The sequence below is a fragment of the Dicentrarchus labrax genome, unplaced genomic scaffold (genome assembly GCF_905237075.1).
Source record: "Dicentrarchus labrax unplaced genomic scaffold, dlabrax2021, whole genome shotgun sequence".
NCBI lineage: Eukaryota > Metazoa > Chordata > Actinopteri > Moronidae > Dicentrarchus > Dicentrarchus labrax.
The window spans coordinates 499,113-512,267 of record NW_026136702.1 but is presented as its reverse complement, the minus strand read 5'-3'; the positions used below and the strand labels follow the sequence as shown (position 1 = coordinate 512,267).

Genomic DNA, 13,155 nt, shown 5'->3' with positions numbered 1-13,155 from the left:
CGGTGACATTCTCCTCCGTTTCCCTGCCTGGATACACCTCAAACAACACTGATGTTCCAAAAATACCACACCAGGCCATTGGGATTTTTACACATTGATTTAAATCCAGTAGCACTACCGGATCTCAGCGTTGGATTATCACCACATCTCACCTCAATGAAAGCAGCCATATATTCACCAGTGACGTCTGCCGACTGGAACCCAGCAGCTTAAACTGTGGTGATTCAGAAAGCTGCTTAAACGCAACAAGCTTACTGCAACGGGGGATTAAAAAACATACAACATACATTGAAATCAAGAGCAGCTGCAATGGACGCCAGACCGCTGCATACTGTAGCCCAGCACGCTCATATGCACACGCTCAGAGCCACACACACAAACTTATGTAATAGCAGCGTTCCCAGTTGTACCACAGGATCATAGGCCAGATTTAAAGCCCCACCCCCCCTCTCCGTTCCTCCCCCCCTCCTACAATATTAGAACAGCACATTGAGTTACTTAGACCACTTTCAGACACCTGCTTCTCTCCGCTAACCGAGACGCCTCCTCACTGACAGAATTACACAGAATTATTTACCAGATTAAAGTTAAGTTTCAGTTTCACCCCTTTTGTCCGCCCATCTGCACTCCCCCTCTCTCTAAATCGCCCACACACTCTCTTTTTCTCTCTGTTCTCATCGGGTCGGTTCAACGACAGCTAAACGCCGGTATCATTATATACGGAAGAAACGCCAGTTCACCAACGCCGGGCAGCGTCGAGAGGAAGGACCTGAAGGAGCGCAGATAGACCCCCCGCTGTGTCGGGCTGATCGCGGTATTAGTGGGGGGGTGAAAGATATACAGTAGGAGAGGAAAGAAAGAGAGAGAGGCATAAACATACATATTCCAATAGCAGATCAATCGATCTGATCAAACTGTCTGATGGTGTCAATATTGGTGCTACAGAGGAAAGCAAGGCTGAAAGCAAGAGAGAAAACAGGCATCGCTGCAGTGTGTTTGACTCTAATCCAGGCTGACAGGCTCATGCAGCCAGTCGCTGTCTACACACACACACACACACACACACACACACACACACAAAGCGCATGCGTCTCCTCACACACACACACACACACACAACCACACACACAGGAAGTGTGAGCTGCAGGCCCAGTCACCACGACTGGTTGGTTGCCATGACAAACAGAGTCAGCTGGGAATTCACCCAAAGAGATGACAAAGAATGGGATGGGGGGGTGGGAGGGAGGGGAGGGAGGGGGGGGTGTGCTGGGGGGGCAGGAAGGAAGACGAGGAGGTGGAGGAAGTAGAGGAGGTTAATGATTGGTCTGGGAACGGTGGGAGGGGATTGAGCAACTTTCTCTCCTCCCTTAACTTACACTACTGCCGTGGTGCCTTTGAGCCAGGCACTCACCCCCAACCTCTTCATTACTTAATGGATGAAAAAAAAATATATATATATATATATATATATATATATATTGATTTCTTTGCCTCAAACACAACAAAAGCACCGCAACATTTCTGTAAAACCAGATAATTGTTTAAACTGATTACAAGAATTAACACAAACTCAATTTACGTTAAGTTAAAAAAGATCCTCGATGAAGCTTTTACAAGTAATTTAAGTGACACTAACTGAGTTACACAAACATTCCTGATAAAGTACCTTTTACTTGGTATTTTGTTTCCACAGAACAAATAAAAACTACAACAGTAAGTGATTATATAACTCTAGTACAATCTAACACATATTCCCTTTGTCTATCCTATCATTAGTAAAAAATAACACATTAGGCTTCAGTGTCACTTAAACATACTAAAGCTGCTTAATCCCAGAGAGCAGCCTGAGGCCTGTTTTCTATCTATGTGCTATATTTCACTAATGATAGGACAGACAAAAGGAATATGTGCGTAAAAATAAACCGTCTCAATCTGTAAGAACTGTAGTTTCCCGTTTGCTTTTACTCAGTTTGTACCAGTGTTAAATAATGTTAATGTTGTCATTTTTATTTCTCCTATGAAAACAAAATACTCAGTAAAAAGAACTTTATCAGGAACGTTTGCGTAACTCAGTGTCACTTAAAATGACTTGTAAAAGCTGCTTCTCAATCTCTAAAATCTTCTTTAACTTAATAAATAAATTGAGTTTGTGTAAGTTAAATATTTCAGTGTAATCAGTTAAAATCACATTAGCGTGTGTAACAGCGAGAGAGTTCACTGTGGCGACGGCTGCTGCAAATCAAACGCTGGCTAAGGTCAGACTGTTGAGGGACGTGACTATTTACTAAGTGGGACTGTCTATAATGTTTGAAGTTAAAAAGAACCCTCTGAAAACGTAGATCTGTTTCCTAATGCAGATTCAATAAGACATAAATAAGGTTTCAAATAAGAAATTGGTTTATTTACATCTAAACAAATCCCAAAATGACCTCAGAGGAACATACAGCACACTGTATCCTTGTGTATCTGTTGTCATTATCTGCAGCGAAGCGTTACAACATGTTAATTAATGATCTTTAAAAGGTTTTGGTTGGTGTATTGCCAGGCTACTTGTTTCCAGTCTTTAGGCTAAGCTAAGCTAACCATCCCCTGGCCTTACGGTGCCTTCCCAATAAAGGGGAATACAACTGTTCACACAAGCAGATTCCAGAGTAACGCGAATGGTGTAAACATGCAAAATTCGTCCCATACGCGGTTTTAAATTAATGAACTTTGAGCAAAGACTGTGTGCATTAGCAGGGTTTTTGCAGTGTTGTGTTGGGGAGGAATGGAGAGACAATGAAGGAGACTGTTCTGAGAAAAGTAAGAGAGGAAGTTGGACTACTTGGTAAGTGCTGAGAATATGTGTGTCAGAGCATTTGTTTAACAGTTTTTATGTTTTTTAGATGGCCTGGTTAAGCAAAGTGCATCCATACAAATGTATTATTAACAGCTCAGTTGTTTATGAGCGGGGAAGAGCCGGTATCGGATTGATATCGGCAGATACTCAAGGTTGCTGCATCGGTATCAGACATGAAAAAGAGGTATCGAGCCAAAGATAAAACATTTATGAAGAGCATTCAGGCCAAGGACTCTCACGTGTCCTGCAGGCCATCTCTCATCGTGAAAAGAAACGGAAACGTAAAAACAGATTGTACCCGTCACTGAAGCTGATTGGATGGTATATACGGTCCACCAGATCCCTTGAACATCACCTGCACTGACTTTATGTGCCTGATTTCCTGCCAAGGGACTGAAACAAAGAGTAATTTTGTGATATTAATGTGTTTCTGATAACTTCTATTGCAACTAATAGTAAAGAATTAAAGTTATTAATTAAAGCAGGAATAGAAAGAGAGACCGGTATGTATGTACATTGTTCCAGATTACTCTCTCAGAAAACATCCTGATACTCACATTGTGGATTCCTGCTGTCAGTTTCATACCGAAGTTTGGAGGCTGGACAGACACGAGCGCAACCAGACACTGGTTAATCAATTATTGATCAAATATTTTCATTATTTTAATAACCAAAGGCGAGATGTCACCGTTTCCGACCCTGGAGGTCAGGACCTCCACTAGGGGTCGCCAATGCTTCATGGGGGGGTCGCGAGGCCCTCTTGATTTTAAGGCGTGTAAGAAAACTTAAAAAATACACACAATACGCCTATAGCTCATCATCTGGTTCACTTCTGTGACATGTATTGTTAAGAAAATTGTGTAATCTAACAATGGCCAAGTGTCAGAGACAAAAACACAGAATTTGTAAAAAAAAAAAAAAAAAAAAAAAAAAGAAGCCTATTAAGTCTGTATGATTCTTAAAAATCATAGAATATCAGTCATCAATACAGACAGAGAATTGTATAAAAAGTTCCCTAAAAAGGAAATAATCTGCTCAAAATTCATCAAAATCTCTGATTTTACACAAACTTCCTGCAGTTACTGAGTTCACTGTTTGAGTTCATTGCAGTTTTTAATATAATATGAAATATCCATAAAATATGTTTGTTAAGGATAGAAAAGAGGTCCCTTAAGGAAAGGCTGTCTGTCTGACAGCTGATCTCTGGTTTGTGCAGTTAGAAGATGAACACAAACTCCTAGAAGTGGATCTTCAGAGAGGCTGTTCAGGCTCATTTCAACTGAAAACCTCGATTCTAACATTTTGATTTTTGTGACTTTTTATTTTAACCGTCTACCGTTGGAGTTCCTCCATTATTCACTGCGGCTGCTTGCGGAGCTTCCACGAAAATGGCGAATCAGAGCGTCAAAGAGAGACAGAAAGAAGAGGGAGTCAAAGAGAGAGAGAGCAGAGTTAGTTTCAAAGCAGTTTACGGGTGTGTGATTGAGAGCTGAAGCAGCTGCGCATGTCTGACTCACTGACTCATGGCAGGGTGTTTAGACTCTCTCACACACACACACACACACACACACACACACACACACACACACACACACACACACACGGTGAAGGGCTGACATACCAGAGGTGCCCCACCCCTTTACATTCCTCTTCATTATCCTCCTCTTCCCTTTTCCTTCTCCTCCACCTCTTCTCTTCTCCAGTCACTCTTTTACCTCTTTTCCATCTATCTGTTTTCCTCCTCCTTCCTCTTTACCTCACACCACCCTCCCCTCCCTCCCTCCCTCCCTCCCTCCACTGACTGTCAAAGTTCACAGGCCCAGAACCATCCTACACCCTATGAGCCATGTCTAGATATGAGCACACCCGAGGAAGAGAAAACAGATCATAAATGAGAGGTGGAGATAAAGCGCAGCGGCGGAGGAGTGCTGCATTCCAAAATGGAGCCACGGTCTTCATTCAAGGTCACCGTGACTTAACACGCCGCTTTAACTGTCTCGCAAAGAAATGTCTCAAAACTACCTTTTTCCAAAAGGTTTCTCCTGAGGTAAAAATAGCTAAAGGTCTCAGGAGTGAAGCAGAGAAGCTTTACAGTTTTGAAGGTCAGAACTATTACTGATATCTTTGAAGCTCACAATAGATAGACATTGAAATGTATTACTCTGTGTTTGCAACAAACAGTCGTGCTTCCACCCCAACCCCTAACGGCACACTGTACTTCGGGGAAATCTATTCAAAATGTGGCATTAGAATAACTTCAGGTTCAGTGGCCCCGACCGCGTGATTCAGTGTAATCAATCAAACTGCACGAGACATCTTATGTTTCCCATTTGCAGAGTTTCCTCCTCTTCTTCTCTGACCCCAGAAAATGCAACAAACAAATCAAACATCAGGACAATAAAACGTCTGTTTTCTGATCCGTGAAACGAACGTCGAGTCTTAAAATGAACACTTCCTGATACCAAACCAAGACCCAACCACAGGCTGAGCAACTTCCATTAAATGACATTTTGCTCTGAAATCACACAGCATGAGAGCGAAGAGGAACTACAACGCAACCAAACAGCATCAAAATCTGTCAATGTAATCTCAAAACAGAGAGGCCTACTTGTTAGATAAGATTACATGAAAAGTTTATGATGGCTTCAGGGACGTGAAAATATATATTCAAACAAAAACAACAGCAGAGTTTTTAGTGAATGACTTAAATGATAAAATAATGATGTAAAACATAAAAAAGTACACATTTGGAGGGGGGGGTCCGGTGTGTGGAAGCAGGACTGCGCCTGCAAACACACGTCAGACATGTGGGCTGAGCGCATTATCCCGGGCTGTAGTGAGTGTGTGTGTGCGGTAGCGCAGTGCTAGTGGATGGACTCTGCAGTGATATTATGATCCTGTAACCGGATACGCTGGTTTCCATGCCTGAGCTGCACATCCACCCCCCACCCCCCCTCACCTCCACATTGGGCTATTTCAGGTTCTCTGGATGCACAAAGTACGGACACACACATCACACACCACGCTGCTGCAGGTACGCCGATGTGGAGCTGCATGCGTAAGTGTATTAATCTCAGCAATGTGCACGGCGGCATACAGTAGCACACTTTGCTTCCACTGCTCCTCCTCGCGGTAATGCGTCCAGCTCTGCACGAGGACGACACTGTCCGACTCACTGCTTTGTGTGTGTGTGTGTGTGTGTGTGTGTGTGTCTCTCTCACACACACACACACACACACACACACACACACACAATGTAGAACTAGTAAACACATTCCAGACGAAACCCAGAGGAAGAGATTGTAGTGCTCGCCTGACCAGGCCCACTACGCTCAATAGCAGCTACGCTTCCACACACAACTTAAGATACAGTTACACCATGACGGTAGCTACTACTACTACTGTTTCTACCACTGCTGTTACTGCTGTGGCTCCTACAGCACGCTCAAACACATATATTCCTGTTTCTGTGAACTTGTACACACACATTAAAAAGGTCCAGTGTAAAACATTCAGGAGGCTTTATCATCAGAAATGTAATATAATATTTATAGGTATGTTTTCATTAGTGTATAATCACCTGAATATAGGAATTATTGTGTTTTCACAATTAAACTTGGTCATAAAGAAGCTTTTTCTGTCCCCAAACATTTTCAACTTGGTGTTTTTGTATCAGCCTGCAGTAAAACAGCTCTGAACCACACAAAACTGTCCAAATTCTCTGATTTCAGCTTCTCAAATGTGAATATTTCCTGCTTTCTTTTGTCCTTCTTGGGCTTTAGGAAACACTGACCAACATTTTTCACCATTTTCTGACATTTAATGGACCAAACAACTAATCGATTAACTGAGAAAATGATCGACAGATTCATTAATAATGAAAATAATCATTAGTTGCAGCCTGAAACACTTTTATTTTGCTAACAAATGTTCCCAAGTGTTTCTGTGGAACAACAACCGGGGGAGACAGGTGGTAGAGGAGAGTAAGAACCAAAATAAATGAGCCAATCATGTGGCTGGAAACAATGTGTGTGTGTGTGTGTGTGTGTGTGTGTGTGTGTGTGTGTGTGTTTCCCTCACAGTGATCATAAACACTCACATGACAGAGGTCAGCTGGGTATCAGGCAGGGAATCCACTACGATCTGTTACGTAATGACAGACCTGGTTACAAAACACAGCACAGCTCCTACAGCGCAACATGCAGCGTCCCTTCGATGGAGACACGGCACGGCGAGCTCGGGCGGGATCTTACCGCTTTAAACTGAGAGGTTGCTCTCGATTAATAAGGAGCTGAAGTTCCTCTAGAAGCCTGACAAAGATTCCTTCCTCAGTTTCAGTGAACAATAAATGTGAGTCTTTTTTATCTGAATGAACAGAATTTAAAGAAGTTAAAGTTTAAGATGAAAGTGTCTGTTCTTGTTCCTTCAGTGTGATGTTTGAATGATGTGTGTGCAGTTTGACACTAGAAGGATGTTTCATTCATCTGCTGAAGGTTTCTCTGCACTCACTGAAAAGCTGGTTTTTAGGGGCAGACTTGGAGGTCAGTCCTGGTCCAGTATGCAACGTACACCAGTGAGATCCACCAGTGCACAAACACTGAGAATGGGCTTTACAGTGAAGGAGGAGACATCTTGTGTTCATAGATTCTGTCATTTTTAATGAGGTAGATGATTTTTTAGGGATTTTAATGTGGAATTTATACTGTTTGTTTGCAAACTATTTGTATATACGTCTTAATACATGTCTGAGAGAGTCTTCAAGGTATCTGAAGTTAGTCGGGAAAGCAGTGTGAAGGAGTAATGACTGAGGAAAGAGTCCCTGACTTTCTCTGACTGTTGAACTCAACTTCCTGCTTATCCTGACAGTAGAACATGAGACAGATAATCTTTATATCTTCACCTCTGATTGGTTGTTTTCATTCGGGCCCGGTGGGTTCTTGTAGATGCCGTTAGGAGCTCTAAGTGGAACCAGAGGAAGCTGATATTTTTACAGATCATCTGGTTTATGTTCTACTGTCAGGATAAAGTGAAAGATTCAGCAAATATGATAAAACATATTTTTATAAAAATGACCCACTGCAGCTTTAACAACAGTCAGATCTGATTAGAGTTGTGTCATATTAAATCCTCCATCTTAGTAGGTGTACATAAACTAAAGGTTACTAAATGATCGGTTATTGGCTGAGAAAGAGCTGACTGTAAATTATGTAATTATTAAGGTATTTATTACAGTTTAATACTAAGAGCCAAGCTTCTGCACAGCCAGCACATCAAACACTATGAATCAATTATAACAGAGAGACCTGACAGCTGCCTGTGCTTACATGCCTTATCCTTCAGGATTGAAGGCACTATGTTGGCTAAAGGGACAATCCGCTGTTTTACAGAATTTGTGGTCATTCCACACACACACACACACACACACACTCACTCCCTCTCTCTCTCTCTCGCTCACACACACACACATTAAGTCTATAAATAAAAGGCAAAAGAAGAGAGCAGATTTAGGTCAGCAGACGTGTCTACATGCCGCTGAGCGCTCCACTCTTTCCACCGAGCCTCTTCAGGGAGAAAACACAGCTTGACACTTCCAGTGACAAAGCCTGAGAAGCTATAGAAATCCACAGCTTGCATATGGCTGGTCAGTGGGTGTACAGTAGAACCCACCTTATTACTGCAGTATGTGCCTTATTACTGCAGCACGCACTGTATCGCAGCCTTATTACCACACTGCACACCTTGTTAAAGCAGCACCGGCTTTAGTGCTGCGAGTGTCATCATTTTTACTGCAGGCAGCACCCTTATTCCTTAAGTATAATCCTGGAGAAGCCTTATTACTGCACTTGAAGCCTCACCGCTGCACTGCGAGCCTTTTTACTACTTATATGTATTCTGAAGGTATGCAACATAGAGCAGCCTGCCACATCCATCCTCTCTCTGGGCAGCCGGTGCAACAGAACCTGCTTATTGCTGTAAGTTCCTGCAGCTGTCACCCCTCCCATGATGTCTATTACTGTTTCCTATCAAGGCCTGATTTTGTTACAGTGCTTCCATAACAACAAATACTCCTCCCAGCTCATTACTGATGTATTTAATTTTGAGGAAATTTAGGAGGGTTTGGAGTGACTGCTGGGCGCTAAAACAAAATGAGGAAGTGCATTGTGAAACTAAAGCCGCTCTGTTTCTCATTTTGTTTATGGAGTTTTAAAATCAACCTTCTCTGGAGCCTGAGGGCTCATCTACAGTATCTGTAGCTGTTGTATAGATCCTCAGACAGAGGGGTCCGTGGTCTGACGCGAGTCTATATTGCGGGCGCTCATCCAGAGGAACCTCTGAGGCGACCTGCTGCGCGGCAGCTTGTGGGACAGGGGCGAGGAAGAGGTGCTGTCATTACAGGAGCAGACTGCTGTGGTGCACGTTACAAAACAGAGAGGGCCCCTTCCACTTCCCCGCCACAACAGCTACACACCAGAGACCAAATCACTTCCAACTGCACCACAACAAACACATTTCACCACCCCACAGCAGGTGTACAAGAACACACTTCACACAAGCTGCCAAAAAAGACGGAATAAAATGTAGACTGTAAGAAAATACAGACAAATATCAATATTTTGTTTTGTGATATTGAATTGATTCTGAAACACACAGTGTGGCAGCAGTGCTGTAAACTGAGGACTATAAGGTACCACTGCTCTGGTGGCACAGAAAACTCATATTTTATGCATACTGCAGGGTAATGTGCTTATACTGTGGCAGTTTCCCTAAAATTAGATTGAACAGATCACAATAAATCGCCTTGCTTACAGCATCGCAATATATCACAATACACTGAATCGTAACCTCCGTATCGCGATACGTATGTCACATTCTTGTCCTTACGAGAGGTGTAAGAAATGATTGAAAGATTTTGTATCGATTCTCAAAAACACTGAATTAAAGAAATTACTTATTTTAGTTAAGATTTGATTAAATCTCAATATATCGCCTAGCGTACAGTATCACAATATATTGAATCGTACCAAGTTCTCGCCATTACACAACCCAAGTAGTCAGTGCCTTCTGATTTTTGTCCACATGAGTACCCTTACTATGGCCGTACCCACCACTGAGGTCACTGAGGGGTAAATATACACAGTCAAAGTCCTGAGGTAATATTTGGACCTTGTTATTTCTAAAACCCCGCGTAGAGTAAACACAGCTAGCTCAAGTATTCTGGTTAAAGAGGATGAAACCTGCCTAAAGAACCCGGGTTAGGGTGGTTCTGAGTTTGGGGGTCCGGCACTGCTTCAGTTGGGGTCCACTGTGTGCTCAGATATGTCGCCTTCACTCACTATAAGTGGCTGCAAACACATTTCCACAGAGTGCTGTTGACATGCAGGAGTATGTAGGTCATTTAAAGTAATTAGGAAATGAGTTTTAACCATCCGAACAACCTGGGTGAAGATATGAATGTATCTCCAGCTGCTGGCTGCAGTGTGTGCCAGCGGGGTGAGTGCACTCTGGGAACACACTCTATGCATTTTGGGTTTTAAAAAAGTTTATCAGACAGACTTTTCTCCGTGTTGATCAACTGGAAAGTGTAACAGGAATGAGTTGGTCTGCAGACAGAGACAGAGGGACCCTGGGAGTGAAGCGTAATGGCAGATATTCTCCATTTAATAGGAAAACTTTTCTAACCAGAGCCCATTAGGACGCTTACAGAAAGAGAAACAGCAACCCCTCACCGTGTCTATTATTCATTACTAATCGGTTACACTGCCGCTGCCCTAATGCGTTTCCTCTGCGTATTTTGCGCTTTGGGAAGATAGAAAACTGCGTCTGTTCTTACCACATCCAGGTCGGCCGGAGTTGGAAAGAGAACCATTTGGAGGTGGAGTGTGTGTGGGGGGGGGGGTATTTAAACAGTCCTCTCGGGCCCCAGAAGAACAAGCCGTCCTCGCTCCCGGAGACTCTGTCACACAATGGCGCTGATAGGAGGAGAAACTGCCTCCGCTCACAGGAACGCTGCTGCCTTCACGGCCCGTCGGACGCGCACTCGTCGAGGTAAGCTGCACGTGTCCCGCAATCGGTGTCATTTAAAGCCCCGAGACAGTCCATCAGTGTGACACCGGCGTTACATGAGCACATTTATTTATTTTTTTAAATGTACATTTTGCTTCATGTACTCGTGCGTAATGCGTAAGAGAGGCCAATGCGTGCTGAGTGATGAAGAGGAGGAGGAGGGCTGTGACAACTGGAGGGTAGATTGGATGCATTTCATTGCAAATAGTGCAAGCTCAGTCTATAATTAACACGAGATGAGATAAGATAAAGGGAAATTCAAGTTTGGCACAGCAGCACGGAGAAAAAGACCCAACGAAATAAATAATAATAAAAATATGGCTCCTGTCGTCCTCTACACAGATTAAATCTGCACGTGGTTAGTGAGCCTGGATTAAAGGAAATCATATTATATTTAAGTATTTTGACAGCGAGGTCGTTGCAACAACAATTACTGCCCATGTCCAGGATCCATTTTGTTACGGTAGCTGAAATTTACAAGGAGTCCCTGAAGGCAGCAGGAGAAGCTGAAATCGAGCAGCTGCCCCGAGAAGTGGCGTCGTCAACTTTGCTCCGCCTACACACCCACACACACACACACACACACACTCTCTCTCTCTCTCTCTCTCTCTCTCTCTCACACACACACACACACACACACACACACACACACACACACACACACACACACACACACACACAGTATCTCTCCCTTTCAGTATAAGACGAGTAAATTAAACATTAACAACAACTTTGAAACTGTAAAGTGGAAGCAGTGTTCGTGTACAGCTGCTGTGATAAGCCCTTATTTAGATACTTTTATAATGCTTTTCATTTCCAAGTATTTCATCTTGGATTTTAATATCTGCCTCCTTTTTACCACATAAACACTAAAATGTCATTAATTTATTCTTTTATTGAGACTGCGAGTGTCCGTCCAACCCGGCGGCAGATGGCAGGAAGATGTCCAGTAAACTCAAACAAAACAGCAGCAGAGTCCGTGAAGACAAAAACAGGCAGTGGAGCATCCTGGGGCAGAGAGTGGGCCGTTAGTGCCCCTGATGCCCCCTGCTGTACGCTCACCCAGTTGTGCTCTGATAACAGCCACCATCAATACAAGCGTCCCTGTTTGTGCAGACAGTCCAGACTTTACAGGAGGAAGAGCGTTAGTCAAACATTAAACAGTTCGTTAAATGTTCGTCGTGTCAGAAATTATTCAGAAAAAAAGTGTTTCCATCTCCGATAAAGCAAATTAATTAGTTTTTAAAAACCACCCAAAGTGAGTAAAAACTTATTTGCAGAATTTGTAGTTTTCATCAACGAGACTTCAAAATGCGTTAATGGAAACACGACTAGTGGCAAAACAAAATTCATTCACACATCTTTGTGAAATTCGAGACTTGCTGCGCTAGCGTGGTTTCCTCCACTCTGGCATTTTGTTTGTTATAGAAGGAAAGAAACGTTTTCCGAGCTAACACGCTAACTATGAGCTCGGTCGCTTACCGGGGGAAATGAGTTCATTCACAGTTAACTCAAAAGTCGTATTTGTATTTTTGATTTTTGTCTCAAAACTGCAAACTTGGGTTTATTTTTAGACAGAAAAGGGTTCAATGAAAGTGGATGGTGTAGAACTAATAAGATACGTTTGCGTCCTCCATTTGGGCTCTCTGTTCTCTCAAAGGTCAGCGCTGTCAACACGGCTAACAGCGACTGCTCACCAGTTCAACACACCAAACAAACACCAAACATCTGTGCAGATTTATTTAGGATCCATTACTCCACTATAATGAACTGATATCACAGTGAAATACTGTAAAATGCTGGTGTGACTGAGACTGAAGTCCTCATTGGCTGAAGGCTGCAGGGACACAAAAACCTCCATCATTGGACAGATTTTTTTAAGGCTGAACTGACTCAGCTCAATCAGCGCAGACAGCAGAGCTCATGGAAACTGCCGGTCAAACAATAAAAGACGAGAATATTCAGTTATATATCGACATCATGCAGAAGCCTGAATGCATCCTCAGCTGGAGGACGGTTAACGGGCGGGCTGTCCGGCGTTGCTCTGTGCGTGTGCACACGTAGCTTCTGTGGTGAATGGAGATCTGATTTTAGTCCTGTGTTCATCTCTCTGGACTCCCGAGTTGACTCATGAATGCAGAGCAGAGAGGAGGGATGGCTCTAAATAAAGATTTCAGGTCAAAAACAGGAAATGGCTCAGTGAGCAGGGAGGGCAGGGCCATAGCAACACCAACTGGAGAGCTGCACCCACA

At 43.1% G+C, this 13,155-nt stretch overlaps 1 protein-coding gene across 3 annotated transcripts in view; it reads right to left on the bottom strand.

Annotated features, from left to right (window-relative positions):
* sertad2b (SERTA domain containing 2b) overlaps window positions 1-13,155 on the bottom strand; it is a 41,396-nt gene that overhangs the window by 6,383 nt on the left and 21,858 nt on the right. Inside the window, exon 1 of one of the 3 annotated variants that reach the window (XM_051426192.1) lies at window positions 10,671-10,803. The exons of 1 other annotated variant lie outside the window; for it this stretch is intronic. Coding sequence is in view for 1 of the 2 variants with exons in the window: in XM_051426172.1 (XP_051282132.1) it covers window positions 153-289 (137 nt within the window). In the remaining variant the exon portion in view is untranslated. Of the gene's footprint in view, window positions 1-152; window positions 407-10,670; window positions 10,804-13,155 lie in introns of those variants that run through there. One more of the 3 variants, XM_051426172.1, reaches the window with a different exon arrangement.